The 21,390-nt window shown below is 36.5% G+C and overlaps 1 protein-coding gene across 7 annotated transcripts in view; it reads right to left on the reverse strand.

The window, feature by feature from the left end:
• The window catches only part of Csmd3 (CUB and Sushi multiple domains 3), a 1,124,273-nt gene that overhangs the window by 597,902 nt on the left and 504,981 nt on the right, over positions 1-21,390 (reverse strand). For all 7 annotated transcript variants that reach the window (XM_045143269.1, XM_045143267.1, XM_045143265.1 and 4 more), the window contains one exon: positions 2,290-2,411. In XM_045143269.1, the coding sequence (XP_044999204.1) occupies positions 2,290-2,411 (122 nt within the window). The remainder of the gene's footprint in view (positions 1-2,289; positions 2,412-21,390) is intronic.

The following is a 21,390-nucleotide window of genomic DNA, read 5'->3' on the forward strand; positions in this document are numbered from 1 at the left end:
AACTTCAGGTAACTCAGTAAAGGCAGTATTTGAAACTTAATAAGCTAGACATCATAAAGAATCCTTAGTGCTCTAAAATTAAATGTCATGACACAAAATTTTTTCCCATGAATACAATCTAATACAATACATGAGCTCCATGCTTAACAGTGCATGATTTCATGCATATTTCAATGAAACATAACTTATTGTGAAACATAACTTCATAAAACATATATGCTTATTATCAAAATTACTAAACTCTGACCTTGGGTGCATACGTGATCTTTAACAAACTATTTAGAACTTCATTAAGTTTGGACAATAAAATTATGTCTTGCATCAGAGATGGAAGAGAATTAAATCATTCATGAAAAGTACTTTTAACAATACTAGAAATATGTCTACTTATTTGTTTAACAAGTATTTTTTTTCCAAAAATTTCATAGATTATTTATCCACAAGAAATAATTTTCCCATTAGAGGTATTCAATAAACATTTGCAGCATTGGAACAATGATGGAAGTTGGGTAGATACAATGATTATGTTTCTAAAATATTTAATTTGTTGTTTGTTTCAGGCTAAAGGAAGTTGTCTAATTTATTATTTTTCTTATTCAAAAATCAGAACTTCTCTAGGATGCAAATGTAATTGACAGCTATTTTATATTCATTCATTTATTATTAATATTATTTTATTGACATCTTCTATGATTGTAAATATGCCACAGAAATTCTCTCCCTCCCCCCACTTTTCCCTCTGAAACTTCATTCTCCATCATATCCTCACCCCCTCTTAATCAGAAAGGTAGCACTCTTTACAATGTGCTCCTCCAGACACAAAATGGTTTGGATATCCATGACCTCACAGTGCCCTACACAAGACCATCATAATAGAAGGAAAAGATGATGACATCAAAATAAAAGAGAGGCTGGTATGGTGATATTTAAATCAACCCAGATACTTCAGGATAAGATTTCATGAACTTGTTGACCAAAGTCATTCCTGTTAATGTACTGCATACCTTCTCCAATCACTATTGCTATTTCAAATAACTATTAATTTTTCTAATAGCTTATATGCATTATATCCTTTATTTTCCATCATCATAATAATGTGAACTACAAACTATTATTCACATCTCAAAGAAAATGAACTCCAACTTCACAATTTAAACAATTTAAAGTGATTAGTAAATGATATGCCAGTATTTGTACCAGGATCTGATCCAACTACATGGCCTTCACTGCTAAACATATTTTAACCTAGAAAAGATATTGTACAACCTAACAATCTAAAAACAATTTAAAATCTCTATATTTAGGTCATTTTATGATTAGTATAGAAGCATATTATGGTAATTTTAATGTAAAATATCCCCTCTAGCCTCATTTATTTGAATAATTAATCACAAGTCAGTAGCTTGGGAAGTAGAGCTTTGCTGGAGGATGTGCTCCAATGAATATGGGCTTGGTGGAGTTATGTCCCAGTCCCACAATCCTTGAAAATATGACATGTCTGTTTGCTTCTGCAATGCTTGATGCAAGATGCAATGCATGATGAATATTTCTTCTTTAAACTCTAAGCTGACATGAACCCCTTTCCTGCTATAAGCTGTTTCCTGTCAGGTACTTTGTTCCAGCAATGAGAAAATATGTGATACACAGAGCTTTCAAGGAGAATCAGCATAAGAGAATAAGAGAACAAGAGAAGAAATCTAACTTTCAGCTGTTATTACATACATGTGATGCTATAATTTTGTTTGAAGTGCAGTGGCATATACAAATTTAGATGTATTACTCAGAGTCAAACAGAAAGAAAATCCAAACTTCTGATATATCCATGAATCCTCTATCAGTTCAGAGCACATTAAACCAGCTATGGCTGATAAGTCTGTGATTGCTAGTACAGAGAAACACAAATGAGAGCTAGCTATGCATAAAAATCATAATACACCTGAGTGACACATCACATAAAATAGATAGCAAGTGAGGAGCTATGACTCATGGCTCTGTTTTAGAAAAAGAAGTACAGGCTTTAGCCTTCAAAGACATACCTCAGAATACATTTACTGATCGTTTCAATGTGCTTGCATTTATATAGCAGTGAATGGGTAGAAAAGTGTATTGTTATAAAATTCTATATTATGCTTTTCAAATTTCTCACATAGCTTTGTTTTGTAAAATGGCTAGGTCGTCAATATTGGTCAAATGACACTTGACTGGAAAAATCCTATTCTGCATTCCCCTCATGCTCTTCTTCCATTTGTCCTCATGACTCTGCTTGTAAAGCAAGATTGTTTTCCTTACCTTATTTGTATTCACTGCTGTGATGACCCAGACACACTGAGCATTGCTGTCATACTGGAATGGGAAGTTGGGTGATGTGAAGGTGCCACCTGGTCCTTGAAGATTGGAGCCACATGTTTTCACTACAAGAGAGATCAAAATTTAAAAGTTGGCACATACCACGTTCAAAAGTCACCAAAAATGTCTTTCCACAGACTTCCACTTCAAAATTGCTCAATTATAACCATACTGACATGTATATTATGTTATTATATTATATTATATTATATTATATTATATTATATTATATTATATTACTATCAGTTATTCTAAATTAGAATGTTATATCCTGAAACTCATAAGCATAATATTTGAAACATGAAGTGAAAACTAGCAATTGATAAAAGTATGGGGCATATTGAAATATATTTTACAGTGCTCTAATAACACTAGAATTAGACAAATTTTATATCTCCTAATTTCAGCCTTGATATTATGAACATTTATCAAACTAGTTAGGAATAAAAATGTGGGGTATGATAAATGCTCTATGAGTTTTAATTGGTTAGTTTATTAGGAAGTTACATTTAGCAATAATTCACTAATAAAAGTTTGCAAAGAGAAGGAAGTGAGGCCTTGGATTGATTAAGCAATCTAAGAAAAGATTTCCATTTCTATTTGTTAAGTACATAAGGACTCATGCTAACACAAGAGGGAGATATCAATATTACAATGGCTCATTTTGTTTCTGTTCCTATGAATTAGACCATGAAAATATAAAAGAGTTACATCTAAATAATGTTAATGAATTCACACAGAAGTTAAAAGTATTGATATATTTTCAGTTGTCTCCATCTTTGTTTTTAGTAAAAAGGCTATTCTCCTTATGTCTCTATTAATTTCCAGTATCTCAAAGCTCCATGGTAACCTTACTTTTGACTAGCATTTCTTTCCAATATTCTTGTAAAATCTTATCATGTTTTTTTTTTCTTCTTCTAGCCTATTACAAGTAATCCATTATCTTTAAAGAACTTGCAAATATACCTCCACGTGAATCCAAGTCTTAGCACAGTCATGGGCTTTGGCAATCTGTGGACAGGTTCACGGAGGTACTAATAGTCTGCATGATTTGGGCACGGTTATTCTGCTAGAAAATAGCAGTTTCTATATTATCCCTACCAGTGTGTTTCTATATGTTAAATATGTATGCCTTTACTACTTTCCTCCCTTTAATTTATATTTCAGTACACACATATTCCAGAACACTTATTACCTCAGTCTTAAAACTGTATTTGGTAGCTATATTTTTTTCTTTTGTATGCATGTGTATTGTAATCTAAATTTGTTTATGATAAGTTCAAAATGGTAATTGGAGCTTTCTTCCTCATTCATTAATTGCCATTCCAATTAGTTCAATTTGATACATAACTTTTTATATATGCTCCTCTATCCTCACTACTCCTTTTGGTTCTCCTTCAATCACTTTTGAAAGTATTTCTATATAAGTCACATGATCGATTCAGTGCCAGCAATGACCTCCTATCTGCTAAATGTAATAATCTCTTAATTTTTATATCTCAGCATAATAGAACACACTGGTTGACAGTCTTTGGATTTGTTTTCCTAACATAGTTCTTGGTGCATTTGCTTGCATTCCTGTTTTAAATACTTCCGGGCTGTCGTACACTTGGTATTTTTGCCCTATTTTCCCATGAGACCTCCTCCATGGCTTCATACTAAAATTGTTTCATAATATCAGTTACATCTTCATTGCTAAGCTAAAATACTTGCCCAGAAGGAAGATAGGGAGGAAGACTTGCTTCATTTTAAGTCTATCCTGGCCAGGAAGTCATTCCAGTAGATTAGATTGAGGCAGCTGAGCATATTCCGTTGACTGTGAGGAAGCAGATAACAAGGGCTGTACGCCGCCTGCTTTCTCCCTTTTGCACACTTCAGGACCTTGGCACATGAAACGATGCTGCCCACAGTTAAGGGGGATCTTTTCACCTTAATTAATCTAATCAGGATAATCCCTCATTTCAGACCTAATACTAAAAACAATGCACGAGAGTGATTCTAGTTTATGACCAGTTAATCAATATCAACCATGTCACAAAACCTCGTTACATTTGTTTAGGGTACTCTATAAATGGGCAAATTTATTTATATGACTTTCATGTTCATTTCTGAATTAGTGGCCCTGAAACTGACATGATTATCTTTGCAACCATCTTGACTTCTAGTATTGATTAAGAATTTTGGAAGCTGGTTTAGAATTCTTTTATCTAAATATTCTTTCACTTGTCACATACTTCACTGATAAACAAAGGCTCCTCAAGCCCCTTCCCTGGCTCTTTGGATGCAACTGTGTAACTCTTTTCTTCTCTTCCCAGGGCTCAGTTTCTTCTGTGTAATTTTTTTCTGTCATTTCACATAGTCAAATACTTTGTGCACAAATTGACTTCTAGCACTTTCATGAATGGATCATAGCCTTTATAAATTTCTATTCTTAAATGATGCACTTGTCTAAAATATTGATTATACCCATTGAAACAAAGCCATTACTGATACTTTTGTCAATATGATGGGTTTCTTTGGGGGGTGGGGAGATGACTCCATGGGTAAACCCATGCAGAGAAAGCAAGAGAACCAGAGTTTGGACCTTTGGCCCACATATAAATACCATAAGGATGTGGTAGATTTTCTGTTATCCCAACATTCAAGAGGCAGAAGGTATCCCCAGGGTAGACTGTTTAGCCTCTCCAGCCAAACCAGTCAATCTGATTTCAGTGAGAGTTGCTACCATGTGTATAGTAGGTGGAGATTAAGGAAGGAAAGAATGTCACATCAATGCCTGGCCTTCACAGGCACCTGTACAAATGTGTGAATGTTACACACACATGCATGCCAGACAGACCACATACAAATATAGATGAGAGGGAGGATGAAGGGGAAGAGAAAGAGAAGAAACACAGCAAAGAAGAAGCAGAGGAAAGAAGGAGGGAAATGAAGTAAGAAAGGAATGAGAAGAAGATGAAAAGGAGATAAAAAGGATAAAGAATAAAGAAATGAAAGAAGGAACAAGAGGGTTTCTCACAGTACCACCTGGAGATCTTTAATGGAGTGCTTTGTCCCCAAAACATCACTTCAACAACATATGTGTAAAAGTGTTCAGGTGCTAGCTCCTTGTGTAGCCCAAAAGATTCCCAGAATATTGCTAACAGTCACATCATGAGATCATATGGGATACATCTTGTGTAGTACTTTCCACTTGGAAACTATCTGAGGAAGACAGATGATTTATCACCTCTGTGAACTCCCAATAGAACATTTCCATGATATAGGCAGTTTGCTGAAGCCTCAACATACAACTTCTTTGGCAAAGTGTTGAAGTAGACTACACAACAAATGCTCTTCATTCTAGTGAACCATCTTTGTCAATCTGAAAATGACTAGGAATAAAATTCTGTCAAACATGACTTCCTTTGCATATAGGAGTAGAGAAAGAGCATTAATAAAAAGGTAAGGAAACCATCTGGTAAGCATTTTGGTCTTGTCTGCTTCCAGGCAAACTTGAGACTAACCAAGTACCCAGTACATTAGATGATATATTCAATGACATTTTCTTTTCCTAGAAATCTATGGAGACTATATATATATATATGTGTGTGTGTGTGTGTGTGTGTGTGTGTGTGTGTGTGTGTGTGTGTGTAGCAAATGTGTCTGGAGTCCATTTTCAGTGACTAGAGGCCCTGGCATGCTCATATTTTTTCTCTCTCTCTCTCTCAATAATAAATACACATTTTTAAAGGGAGGAATAAGAGAATAGTAAGGGAATAACAGAAAGCAAAACCCAACAGGGCAAATCCCAAACTCCATTGATACATATGGTGCATCAGAGGATTGTACTGGAATAGTTTAGTCTCCAAAGGGCTTGGGTATGCCAACTATTACAGCTCTGCCATCTTCAGCATGCATAACCTCTTGCTTGGGTCTTCACCACTCCACATTTGCAGCTTTCCTGTGTGTACATACCGTTGTCCTGGCATCTTCAATGTCCTGAGGTCTCCTGTGAAATCTAGCCTCACCTTTAAAATTTCAAGTAGTATCCTCAAGGATTCCTTACAGGGACTCCAGGCACACATTGCCTGGCCTCAGCAGCTCCCTGGATCTGTGGCAGAAAGCTCCCTGGCCTCGTCACTCTGTGTGCCTACAAAACAAGTGCCATGTGGATGCCACTGACCAGTTATACTACCAGCTGGTGATACAGCCTGGCTCTTGGGACTGCAGTCATAAACCCTTTTGTATACTTGGTAGATGTTTTCAGTCCCTGTCAGTGGCACTCTCAATTTAGGCTTTCTCTATCCTCTCTTTCTTCTTTTCTTCCTTCCTTCATTTTTTATTTTCTTTTTTGTACTAGAACTAATGTGGCCCTGGATAGCTTTGACCTCTTTTAATTTTTTTTTTTAATTTTATTTATTTATTTGAGAGAGATAGGGTAAAGAGCAAAAAAGAGAGAGAGAGGGAGAGAGAGAGAAAGAGAGGAAGAGAGAGAGAGGGAAGGAGAGAGAGAGGCACACTAGGGCCTTTAACCTCTCCAAATGAATTACAGACACATGCACCACCTTGCACACCTGGCTTACATGGATCCTGGGAAATTGATTCTGGGTCCTTTGGCTTTGCACGTAAGCACTTTGTCTACTAAGCAATCTCTCCAGCCTTGGCCTTCACCTTTTAATGCTGAGGATAACCTTGAACTTCTGATCATCCTACCTTTACCACTTGAGTGCTTTGATTACAAGCTTGCATTACCACTAAGTTTTTATGTAGTCTGTAGACTGAAGCAGAAGCAGTTTAGCTTGCCAGTCAAACACTGTACCATCTAGCTTTATCTCTTTTCAGGTTAATTTACGTATTCTCCAAAATGACTTTTTGATCAGTGGGATTTAACCTCAAGGTAACAATCCTGTTATATGTACAAAGTTTGAGATTTTTCTTCTAAACACAACAATGACTATATGAAATCCCAATATTAACTTATGGGATAAATTGTGAATAATCTATCAATTACAGTAAAAACAAAATATGAGTGTACACAATAGTTTAGATTTTTAATCAAGGCAATAAATTTAAAGTAAAAAGAAAATGTCTATAAAATTTGAAGAAGCAACAAATATATCCTTATTTACATATACTGAAGCTTTTTCCAAGTTAAATCTAAGAGATTTAATTTACACATAATGTTTTATGCTATGATAAAGGTACCATAAGTTGACTTTGAAGATATACATATAAAATTTATAATTTTATTATCATAAAAATAATTTGCAATTTAAATGTAAAGAATCAATTATTGTAAGAAGCAATTATACATAAAATTTTTAAAATTATGTTTACAAAGAAGAACCTCTATGAAGAGACAAATGAAAAAGAACAGAATGCCATTAAGCCAGGCATGCACAGTGAAAGAAAAACTGCACTATGGGTGAAAAATGCTCATTCTGAAGAAAGAATTTTTATTTGAGTAGTTTATAATAAATTAGCAAAGTGACCATTTTTATAACTTTCATATTTGTCATTGCCACAGAGGTGATCATTTACAATATTTGACTTGTTTATTTACATGCAACTGAAGTTTTTAAAAGAAAAGACAAGAATGACTATAGTCTTACAGGGTTTTTGGGAATAAATTGTACCAAAATATAATGAAGGACATTTTTAATTGGAGTTTTTTTTTAAGGTTAATTTTAGTGAATAATAATGCAAGTGTAAGAGCAAAAGCTAAGACACTTTTATACCTGCATGCAGTGGAAATATATTTTTATCTTTCTCCTTAGGTCAAAGACATGCAGTTTGCTGTACTTTGGAAAGTGACTTTGGTAAGGTTAAGTACAATAATATATATTTTGCTGCATATATAGGCCCTCAGACATTTAGATTTGTGCTAAATTGTAAGAATAAACTCAAGAGTATAAGACAAGCTGACATAACTGATTTTCTATCAAGGAAGAAGTACATGATTCATAGTATGAGGATGCTTTCTGCATAGAACTTACCAACCGAGCTGTGTCAAGAGTTGTCTCTTGTCCACAGCACCCTAGACACCTTATCACTTTCTCCTCCCAAATAGTCATGAACTTTTTTAAAGTACCCTTTATTAATATCATTTTATTTTTGGGAGGGAAAGAAAGAGGAAGAGAGTGAGAATGAGAGCTAGAGCAGAAGAGAGAGAGAGAAAATGAGTGTACCAGGGCCTTTCAGCTGCTGTGAATGAACTCCAGATGTGTGCATCTCCTTTTGCGCATGTGCAACATTTGCACTCATGCATCACTGTGCTACATGGGACCTGGAGATTAGAACATGTGCTTTCAAGCTTTACAGACAAGCACCTTGACTGCTAAACCATCTCTCTAGCTTGCCATGAACTTTTTAAATAACACTGAGGCATTTATATAATCCTGTTTCAACCCATTCTCTGTATGTCATAATTCCATAAACCTTTTTCTTCTTACTTACATGTAATTTCTCACACATATTGAGAAGGTTCCCAAGTTAGGAAGAACTTGAAACTTGCTACTTTTCTCACCTTGAATACATATCTGTAAAATAGCAATGCATGAAGAACCTATGCTCACTAAACTCTCGAATATGAGTTTATCACTTTCACATTAACACTTAAGAGATTCATGTACACAAGAATGTATACATGTTTTCAAATATATGCAATTTTACATGTGTGTATATATGTAACATTTACATTTGATTCTTGTGTGATTTTTCTCATTAGTATGTCAGATTTATGAAAGCAAGAACTTGGTTTGGTTTGACATGTTCTCTATGATATCTCCATTGCGTAGTGTAGCACCTGCCATGTGGAGTTGCTCAATTAATTAATAAGTAGAAAAATGAATAGTATAATTAGAATGCCTACAGATATTTGATTGTGCTTCTTTTTCCATTTTTAAAATACATAATTTTCTCCCTTGGCTTCAGTGACAGTTTGAGTTTCTGCCTCTCATTGAATGTTCTGGTACAACTGCATCCTATTGGCTGCTACTGTGAGACTATGTTGTAGTGTTGTTGGACGATTTCTGACAAGGATCATTTCATCTTTATGAACAGTATGATAGCCTGTCTCTTTAAAGAGATCATTAGGATAAAATCCAAATGGTTTTGTATATCTTATATCTCCAAATACCTCTGAATCGTCAACTTTCTTTGCACTAGAGCAAATCCAAACCATCTGGATGAAATTCCTTTTCTTGTAAACTCTGAAAGTTGGACTACATCACCCACAGCATCTGAGGGCTATATGATTATCCCATGCCAGTAAACGACCCTCTCAAAGGAGTACAATAACTTTAGCACACTCATGAAACGTCACCCCATCCGTGACACAAGAAAGGGATTGTCTTACTTATATGTTATAAATTTGTCTTTGGTAATTTGGTAGTTTGATTCCTAAGGCTCCTTTAAAAACCTTTTTGAAGAAAGAGAAAGGAATATTAAGCAACTTGTACATAAAAACAATTTCTTCATGTCAATGGTAAGATTTCATAGAACATTATTATTTGAAATTAAGTTTGGGAGTTTTACTATTAGAAGTAGGGAGATAAAGAGATTTTAGGGATATTTTAAGAAAAAATGAAATGTCAATCATAACATCAAATATACATATTTTATCTCATTTCTGGAATCTGAGTGGGATAAGGCCACGTACCAAAAATGATGATGACATGTTGGATATGGAAGTTAATAAGGAGAAGGTAAGAAAAAGTAACAGAGAAAATAAATATGGTCAAAGTTCATTATATGAATGCATAGAAGAGTCACAATGGAATTCCTCCATCCAAATAATATTCACAAATAGAAATAAAAAATGTATCCATATCATCAAATATATTCTAAACATAAACCAGCATGTTAAAAAAAGTTACCTTGAAAAAAATAAAATAATGAAGACAGAATTTTCTTCAGTAGATATACAGAAATGAAATCCTTCCTTGCACTTGGTGAATATGAATCTCAACATGAAGAGGTGGATTAAATAATTATCAGAGATATGACCAAAATTTTTCATGCTAGACTTATTTTTGTTTATAAAATAGTTTTTCCTTTGTTCAAATATATTGTGCATCTATTTACATGTAAGCTAACAAATTTCCTAACCTAGAACAAATGAACAAATTTCTATACTCACATACCTTACCACTATTGCATCAGACAGAAACAGGAAACCCACGAAAAAAATGAGATGACAGTCTTAAAATAAAAGCTACCTACGTTTTTTTGGACAATGGAACACTCAGGAGCCATAGATTATTATTAGAAAAATTTCATTGCCAGGGATGGAATACCTTCCAGTGAGTTATTAGCCAGGGAGTCCCTGATAACCCCAAAACATTACAGGCCATTGCCAAGGTACTTGGTGTTCTACCAGGAATAGATGGTAAGACTCTTTTGCTAAAGATTCCACATACTTGGGCTGCAATATCAGTGAGAAATCCTGTTGGAACTGATCTGAAAATCTCCTCATGCAGACCAGCTGACAGAAAGCTAGAAAGAGCCACACTGTATGCAGCTCAATGGGAGAGAGAAATCACCAGTGAAGATACTCCAGAGTAGACACTGCAAGCTTTATATTTGGCCAGCCAGGCCAATTGAAACAACAGGTACAATAGTGCCATGTCCATTATGGGGTAACCAACCATACTATTCTTGGACTGTAGGCCCACTCCTTAGGAGGGAATACGTCTCTGATACTGAAAACCTACAGCAGAGGTAGTCATGAGACTTAGGGGTATAACATCTGATGTTGTCTGGCTAAATGTATATACTATGCTCATCAAATTGCCAAGTAAGCACTTCTCTTAATGTTCACATCCATATATTAATGCTACTCTCATTTTTCATTAGAGAACTTTCTCTTTTCAGATGGCAATGTCCTTGGGATAACTCAGAAAGCATCACAGTGCTGAGAAGTAACAGAGGAGTGTTCAGCACTGTAATATCTCTATCACACCTTCCAAGGCCCAAGGTCCATTGTGGAAGAGGTGGCAGAATAAATGTAAGATCCAAAGGAAGGGTAGAATTCTTTACAATGTGCTCCTCCAGACACAAAATGGCCTGAAGATCCATGACTTCACAGTGCCTTATAATACCTACCCAAGGCCATCACAACTGGGGGAAAAGATGATATCAATGTAAAAGAAGCTGATTGAGAAAGGGAGGGGTTATGATGGAAAGTGGAGTTTCAAAGGGGAATGTCAGGGAGAGGGAAGGAATTACCATGGGATATTGTTTGCAATCATGAAAGCTATTAATTATAAAAATTTAAAATATATATATATATTTTTTTTTTAACTGCCATGAAAGGAAAGCCAGGTAACAGTTGGCTTTTCTGCTGATTACTAAAATTACATAAAGACTAACTAAAACAATTCTCCTTGGGTAGTGGATTGAATGTGTGGACCCAAAGACTCAGGTGTTCTTTATTAAGAGTTGAGCTTATAACTTGAGTCTACAGTTGGTGAAGCCTTATTGTGGAAGAGCTGTATCATTGGCAGATGATCTGGAGTCCAGCCCTAAGGTGCACAGAGAGCAGTTGGAGCTTTGGTGTTTTCTAGCTGTCTGATGATGACTCTCTGCTATTGATCTATGGAAGTGAGCTCAGGCTATTCCACCATTGATAGTGCCCTCCTTCTGGAATTTGGAAGCCTGAATTAAACTCCTTCTCCTCATAAACTGTGTCTGGTAGAATGTTTGTCCAGCAACAAAGAGCTAACTGCAATATCTTGCTAGTTCAAAACATATACAAGAATAGTTACTTCAAACTGCTTTCTATGATACCAAGGTTATCCAGATATCAAAGCAGTAGAGGAAGAGATAATAAGGCCCTATAGTAATATCCTTAATAAACACAAATGCCAAAATATTATTAAAATGAACTCAGGGGCTGGAGAGATGGCTTAGCGGTTAAGCGCTTGCCTGTGAAGCCTAAGGACCCTGGTTCGAGGCTCGGTTCCCCAGGTCCCACGTTAGCCAGATGCACAAGGGGGCGCATGCGTCTGGAGTTCGTTTGCAGAGGCTGGAAGCCCTGGCGCGCTCATTCTCTCTCTCTCTCTATCTGTCTTTCTCTCTGTATCTGTCGCTCTCAAATAAATAAAAATTAAAAAAAAAAATGAACTCAGAAGCATAGTAAGAAGGATTTCTCTTCAAGATCAAGCGGAATACATAACCACAGACTCTGGACAGTAAACTCAGGCCTGGAGTTGGGTTGCCTCCCACAGTGAGCTATTGAGCAGGGAGACCAATGAGGTCCCCAAAACAATGTAGGCCATTGTCAGAACACATGATTATTACCTGTCAGAGTTGAAAGGTAAGACCCTATTGCTGAAGATACCACAGGCTGTAGCCACAGGTCATTGGACTACTATCCTGGAACAAAAAAGAAACTAGCTCCCTCCTGACTAGACCACATGGCCCTGGAAATCCCTATGGGTGTCACTGTAAAACAACAAGCACTGACAGCATGAAAAGCCGGGGTCCCTGTACACTATGATATCAACCAGCTAGAAAGAAAGTACACATTTGTACAGATGGGGCACACCACCTCTGCATGAAATCAACTGTTCTCTCATTGGACATGAGGCCCACTCAGTGGAAGAAAACTCTGGCTGGTACTGGACACCAAGTTAGAATCCAATGGTCAAGAAACTCATACTTCAGAGAGAAGCAACCCTGCTCTCTGGAGGAGAGGAGTTTACTTGCACGCCAAAAAAAATCTCTCAAATAACTTTGCATACCCCCTTTAACCCAAGCTTCTTTTTTCCCCATCTCAATCTTGATTGTAGAATCTATTCTATTTTACAGATGGCAGATAAAATGGAGGAGAGCCAAGATGCATCTAAAATCCAAGAAGCTATTTGACTGCACACCATGAGACTTTTCACTTCTACCACATCTACCAAGACTCAGGAGAAATTGCAGAGGAAGTAGTGACATGAACATTGCTTTTACTGAGAGCCTGACAACCAGCTCCAGGGTGATCATACAGATAGAGTGATCAATCAAAACTTATCAAAGAAGAAGAACAGAGGTCAAAAAGAACTCAAAACTAAATCAAACCAACAGACTTGCCATGGCCCAGGGAACATTGTGGAAGAGGGGGCAGAAAGTTTTTAAGAGCCACAGAGTGGGTTGGAATAACCTGAGACATGCCCTCCCATACTCCAGAGGTACCAAATTAAGTCTTTTATAACTCCACATTGAATAACATAATCCCACTGAGGAGGGTCCTCAGGGCAATGGGAGCCAGGCTAAGGGGATACATATATTACCATTTCAATGGATCCAGGAAAAGCATGTGAGAAAACCCAAGACTACCACTATCTTAGTAAATGATTAGAAACTAAAAATATCTCTCGAAAATCTGGCATAGGACAAAAAAAATCATTTTTCATCATTGCTAACACAATACTAAAATCTTAGGGAGTTATCAAGCAAGAGAAAAGAATAAAGGACACTGGAATGGGAAACAAAAAGAAATCAAGCTGTCACTATGTGCACATATCAAGACTTTATTAACAGAAAATACCAAAGATTACACACGCATACACAACTAATATACAAGTGTTAGAGAGACAAGAGAGAGAGAGAGGGAGAAGGAGACGAAGGGAGGGGAGATGTAGAAGATTTAGGGTAGACTTGATCCTACCCTCTCCAGTGTCTTGTGGTTCAGGTGTTTCCTGTAAGGGCCTGGTGAATTAATTTATTCTTATTTTTTAATCATCACAAATCAGTTTGGAGTTTTCTTGTATGTTTCTGAAAATTCATAATGAAACACTCATGTGTTCTCATCTTTAATACAAATTGCATCATTTAGGGGTACCAAAAGCAAGAGCATATACTAGCAAGCATAAACATAACTATTTAGGTACAGTTAAGTTACTAAAAACAATGAACTAATAAGAGATCTGAATGTCTGTAAAAATATCTGAAAAAATCTGAATATCAGTCATTGTTAGCAGAAATGGCATTTGTTTGGTTTTATTCAAACTTATTGGATCCTATGATATGTATTTCTTGCTTATTTTAATTCTGTTTATAGCTTGGAATTCTATATGGTTTCCCTCTCCCTGCTTTGGTTTTATGTCATTATTATTTAACATTTACCTGCTTCCTTTTAGTGCAAACATGGATCACACATTCTTGTTGCACAGATAACATTTCTATGCATCTGAAGTTTGATCCTAAGTGTGGCTCCACTTATGATAATCTGTTCAATTTTCATGAAAACACAGAGATGAGCAAGTCCAAGTAAATATTAGATAAATATTGAAAAATGAAACCACTTACTAAGGAGGACACTAGATTCTGGTGTACATAGATGTAATCATTTACCTTCAATGGTGTCTGTGTGTATGTGTGTGCTGTCCTGAGAAACTGTCAAAAATGGGAGAATTTAGGACTGAGGAGACGTACAACCCATGTGCATACAGAGGCCCTATTGGAATTTCGGTTGTTCTCTTGTTGTTCATCTGTGTATATCCTTGAAATGTGTTATCTTCATCAACTAAGAACTGGTGTGCATCAGCGAAATCCAGCAGTTCTCAAACTGGGTTATAGGTCTGTGTGGCCAGGCCTAACATTTTACAGACTGTTGCAGGGGGAGAGGGGAGTTCTGGTTAGTAGAACTTGTAAATACCCAGTCAAGAGTACCTCATACTTAAGTCAAGATACTATTCACTGATGAGCCATCTCCCAACCTAAATTAAATTAGACATGTCTATGAAGTAGCACTGATATTTTAACATGGAAGAATGTGTGATGTTTAAATCAGATTAAACATGTATCACAAACATGGATCATTTCTTTAAGTTGAAGTCTTACAGAATCTTTTCCTTTTCTGAAATGTGCAATATATTGTTATCAAGATTCATCCTGTCCAGCAATGGGACAAAATATCTGCTCCTAACTCACTATAAATTAGCAATCATTGACACACTTTTTTCCCAGCTCATGTTATTCCTAATTTCTGTAGCTTCTTTCAACTACCCTTCTATTATCAAATTCTACACATTTTGACTCCACATATAAATGATTTTTTTTTTATTTTGAATGTTTTATCTTTGCTAAATTAGTTTACTATTTGTAATAGGTTTGGTTGTGTGTGTGTGTGTGTGTGTGTGTGTGTGTGTGTGTGTGTGTTACGGGGACCCATAGCTGGAACTGGGAAACAAGTCAGAACCATACCCAAACATAAGCCCACTCTCCAATATCAAGCTATGATCAATTATGGGCTACAAGTGGGTCTGCACCTATTAAACTCTCTATTAAAAACGGAAGGGTTATCTCATTTGTCCTGGTGCTAACTTACTCTCCGTTGGATAGTCTGCTTCTCTTTTTCAGATAGATGCAGATCCTAAGGAGAGAGCCACCCCATCATACCTCAAAAGGACCCCAGCTGAAACTAAGGAAAACTGGAGAAACAAGCAAGGGTGCTGTTTTCCTGATGAACTGGATACCAGAACAAGGGGGAAGGAGACCAACACAGAGAAAAATCAACTCCTACCAAATCAGAGAGCCAGAGCCTCAGAGGCCCACAACACCTCATCACTGAAGCAGGCCAAAAATGAACCCAACATGGCTCAGGGGAATTTTGCAGAACAGGGGGTGGAAAGAATGTCAGAGCTACATGTTGGGTCAGGATATGCAGAGACATTTATCGTACCAATAACTGTGGGCTAACCCCACAATGCACGACCCATATACCTCAACAAGGAGGGGCCAATGGGAAGGGGGTAGGCCACGGATGAGCCTAATAATGCTACCAAACTGCCTGTATTTGCTGAACACAAAACTAATCATTTTTTTAAAGAATAAATTAGATGGTGAGACAAAATGAGAATAATTTCAAGATATGCATAAAAAGTATTATTGGTATATATGCCCAAACAGGCAAGAGTATTAAGCAGAAATGAGAACTACAAAGAGATAGGCACAACATTAGCAGAATTAGAGACAATGCACAGAGAAGTTAGTGGACATAAAAAGTTTAAAAAATGGAGTTTCAGCATTAGTCTTCATTGTAATCTTGACTGGATTTGACATCATTTAGGGGATACATCTGTGGGATTTTTCAGTAAGGGGATTTCCTAAGATGATTAACTGAAGAAGGAAGATCCTGAATGTGATAATATCCCCCTATGGACTGGGGTTTTGGACAGAATACAAATGGGGAAATAAAGAAATCCAGATGAACTATAGCATTCTCTTTCTGTTTGTGACCAGCTGCCTCATGCACCCAGTGTCATGCCTCCTCTGAAATCACAGACTATGCTTATGAATTATGAGCCAAAATAAACCTTTTCTCCATTATATTGCTCTAGAGCTTGTTCATGACAATGAGTAAAATTAATATTTTCAACAGCTACAATTTGGTCCTAGTTAAAAATGCTGGCTTAGCATATAACTGAGATAATGGCAAACCATTCCAAAAACATGTAATTTGTAAACAACTAAATTGAAATATACCTAAGCCAAAATTTATCATCTAAATTCTCAATTAAAAGGAAATGGAATAAACTGGGCACGGTAGTGTATGCTTTAATTGTAGCACTACGGAGGGTGAGGTAGGGCGATCACTATGAGCTGGAGGTCAGTCTGGATTACAGACTCCATTTCACATCAGCCTGGGCTAGGGTGAGATGATGCTACAAAAAACAAAGTGAAAAGCCTGGAAAAAGAAAATAAATGGGGAAAATTAGAGTCAGGTCAACATAATTTGATTATCACTCATAATAATGATCTTTCTTCCTGCTTTTATTGATTGATGATCTCTTATAATTCTTTGATAGAGATACTCATTCAACAATAAGCATCCACTTAAACTGTTTCAATTCTGAAATAAGGAAGACAGCACAGCTACCTTAAAATGCTTACAATCTCTAGTGAAGACAAGCACATTTCATAAAGGGGCTGTAAGCATTAAGATAAAGAGAACCAGATATTTCCAGTACATTAAAGAAGTGGATGTCTTTGCTGCATGGTTTAATAGAACGCATCATGAAGGTGATTCTGAAGTTGAATCTTAGAAAGTTAGAACAAAGGCTAGGAAGATGGCTCACTGGGTACAGCATTCACTGTGCCACTGAGAGGACCAACGTTGAGCCCGATCACCCGTGAAAATGTCAGCACACAATATGCCAGCAAGCATACATATGCACAGATACCACACTGGCATCAACAAGAAGAGAAAAACGGAACACACAAACTTTGAGGGATAAATTCAGGATGAACTTCTTTAAGGAAGACCCTAAGGCTGGAGAGATGGCTTAGCGGTTAAGCGCTTGCCTGTGAAGCCTAAGGACCCCGGTTCGAGGCTCGATTCTCCAAGACCCACGTTAGCCAGATACACAAGGTGGCGCACGCATCTGGATTTCGTCTGCAGTGGCTGGAGGCCCTGGCGCACCCATTCTCTCTCTCTCTATCTGCCTCTTTCTCTGTTGCTCTCAAATAAATAAATAAAAATGAACAAAAAAAATTAAAGAAGACCCTAGTAATGCATTATTTGTAGACTTTGGAAGTGCTTGTACAACAAAGATTTGAGAATTTGGGGGGTTCTTCTCCTAGTAATGGCAAGGTAAATAAACAGTTACACATAGAAAACAACATAATGCAGCTGTCTTCTTAAGGAGACTCCCGATAAAGATGAAAAATACCACTTGACCCGGCTGTACTACTCCTAGGCATGTACTCTAGGGACTCTCTGAACTAAACAACACTTAAAAAAAAAAAAAAAACCTTGGGCTGGAGAGATGGCTCAGTGGTTAAGGCACTTGCCTGCGAAGCCTAAGGACCCAGGTTTGATTCTCCAGGTCCCACACTAGCCCGATGCACATTGGATGCACATCAGGGCACGTGCATCTGTATAGTTCATTTGCAGCGGCTAGAGGCCCTGGTGCACCCATTCTCTCTCTCTCTGTCTCCCTCTGTCTCTCTCTCTCTCTTTCTCTCTCTCTCATAGATAATTAAAAAAAAATAAAGAAACAAACCTTTATTTACTTCCAGTGCATATGATGATGGGCATGTTACTATCTCCTTCAATTCATTGTTTGAATATTACTTGTGATAGACCAAAGCTTTTCTTCATAGAAATTATGTTGGTAAGCACCTTTTAAAGCACCTTAAAGCAGGCATTTTCCCCCCATTTTCCCTTGTTAGATACTTTTGCTATCTTCTTCCCTTCATTGATTTAATTCAAACTATTAGGCCTACTGAATAACTGATAATGGACAGGTGGTATAACACCCAGACATTTCCCCAAATCAGGACGTTTGGTTAGGAACTTGTCTTGCTTAGCAATAAGAACATTTCAAAATGGCATGCAAAGACCTTTTCAAAGGGAAATGAAGAAGTAAAGAAATATAATTATAGACTAAGAGGCTATTTCTGGGAACAGTGGTAATGAATTCTAGGGTAAAAGAAAAACTGATATAAGAAAGAACCTATTTTTATATGCAAAAGAATACTGTTAAAATATTATTACTTAATGGAAGGAACACAAAAGATTCTGTAGAATAACAATTGTCAAGATTTTTTCTTAAGTTTAGTTCTGGAAGATTGGCAGAAAGGGTGACATTTTATATCAATCTATAAAAATTTCTATAAAGAATTAAGACCTAAAAAGCAGAGAACTCTGAGCACAAAACTAACGCTCTTTCAAAACAGAACATAAGAATTGGCCCCAACATTATCAAGACATTGTATAGGGAAGAATATGATTCTCTCATTTATCTTCCATACTAAAAGGAGCTAGGTAATATTTAAAGAATTTTAATTATCATACACAGATTGAAAGGGTTCAGAAACCTAACATGAAGAAGTAATTTCTTCATTTGATATGATGACAGACAAATTAGCTTAATTAAAATTCCCCCAAATTTTAAATTAGTAAAAATATAAAAAGCACATTTTTAATTAAGAGTGAGATGTGAAGTAAGTGTCACAACCTGATATTGCATGCTCAAAGGCACACTGGGAACCCACAGGTGACAGGCATGGAAGGTGGGGAGAGTTTCTGTGCCCCAGCAAACACTTCCCAAGATAGTGGAGGGGCACCCTTACCCAAATACACCTTTACTCAGGCTTATCTACACTGGGTCCATATTGCCAAACCTTTCAATTTTATGTGAGATGATGAGGACATGGATGACTATGTGAAATCTCCTTCAAATGTTACCAAAGCAATTCAAATGAATCAGGCTGCTGGGTGTGGTGGCTGACACTGAAATAGGAAGATTGCTGTGAGTTGGAGTCCAGCCTGAGATTACATTGTAAATTCCATGTCAGTCTGAGCCATAATGAGGCCTTATCCTAAAAATAAATAAATAAATAAATAATAAAAATAAAGCTAAAACCATAAATAACAAAAGTGAAATAAAACAAAATGTATCAGGCTAAAAGAGCCAAATTGTGTGAGCTACTGCTGAACAATTTATTAAAGCTACTGCTTTAATAAGATGACGCTTATATTCATTTTTATGTAAAATTAAAAATATCTAATGATTTTCATGGAATGAGAGGAAAAAATATACTTATATATTTGCAAGCTGATATTTCAGTTATAGCATTACTATAGTTCTTCTCATTTAAAAACAGATGTTTTATAATGGCTTACAAAAGAAAAACTTCCATGATTCATTTTATTGCCCTCAGTGCTATTTTTAAATGGATGCTTTTTTAAAAAAAATGAGGGTAACATTTTCAGAATTAAAGACAGGTGTAAATACTGTACAAAGCCCCTATATATTTATTCAGTTCCTCAGAAAGTTAGACATTACATAAACATAACACAGTGACAAAAGCAAGATATCATTGGTATTTTTCTATTAACTGAACTCTACATGTGATTTGAACTTCATCAGTTTTTAAAACTCACCCTCCCCACAAAATTAATGTCCTTTTCTGTTTTAGGAACCAGTGCTATATAACTCTCTCAGTCTTAGACACTATGTGGCTGTTATTCATGACACCTCTTTACTTTCTTCCATTAATGACATATTTTGTGTGTGTGTGTATGTGTGTGTGTGTGTGTTGTAGAGGCAGGCATGCCAGGGTCTCTTGATACTACAAATGAATACCAGTTGCATGCACATTCCATTTGAGTCCATCTCTTCTAGGATGTTGGGATTTCAACTCAGACTGATAGGCTTTTGCAAACAAGAGCCTTTAACTACTAAGCCATGTCTCCCAACCCCCATTGAGACTATTTGATATTACTATTTTGCCAATCGTCACTTTAAATTTAGATCTGTGATAAGTAAGAAAAAAAAATCAATGCCCATGATAAAACCAATGGTGAAAGGAAGGTGAAGATATGCTTCTGAGCTGAGAAAGATTGGAGCCTGGCCCCAGGCAGGATAAAGTTATGTAAGAAATAGTTGTTCCAGAAGCACTTGGTTAAAACTTCATGCATCATTAAAAAAAAAAAAAAAGCACTATGCAGTCAAAATTCTCACAGATTAATTTTTCCCAAGAGTACAGTTAGTGTCAATAAAATACTATCAGATACTTTGAACTGTAGAGTACAGAATAAGCTCAGTGCTTTAGAAGGTCATCAAATAAAATGGCACAAATCTTCCATGGGTTCTTTATCAGGGATATCTCAAACTAGTTTCGAAAGTTAATCCTCTAAGCAAGATGCCAGTATTGCAGGATGGGGAAGCTTCACATTCTCCTGTATAAACAGTCACTAGTACATCACTGTCAACAGGTGGGAGTGATAAGGACGAGGCATTCCAACCAAGGTCCTTGGCCACTTAGTTCTTGTTCCAAAATAAGCTGTATGTTTTCATTGAGTTAATTAGTAATTGTCAGTTGCTAGTCTGGGCTAGAGTTTCACAGCCACAACACCATTGGCATTTTGAATGATGAACAGATTTGAGACTATTTGAATTATAGAACTGCTACAGAGGGCTGTGATACCAATCAGAAAGTTGAATATCACCCTTGTCTCCTACCCACTAGATGATAACAGCCTTCTGCTCCCCAAGTTGTGACAACTAAATAGTGCCCAATTGTATGACACAATCCAGACCTCCTCCCATAAAGCACCACTGA

Source organism: Jaculus jaculus, chromosome 2, assembly GCF_020740685.1.
Source record: "Jaculus jaculus isolate mJacJac1 chromosome 2, mJacJac1.mat.Y.cur, whole genome shotgun sequence".
Taxonomy (NCBI): Eukaryota; Metazoa; Chordata; class Mammalia; order Rodentia; family Dipodidae; genus Jaculus; species Jaculus jaculus.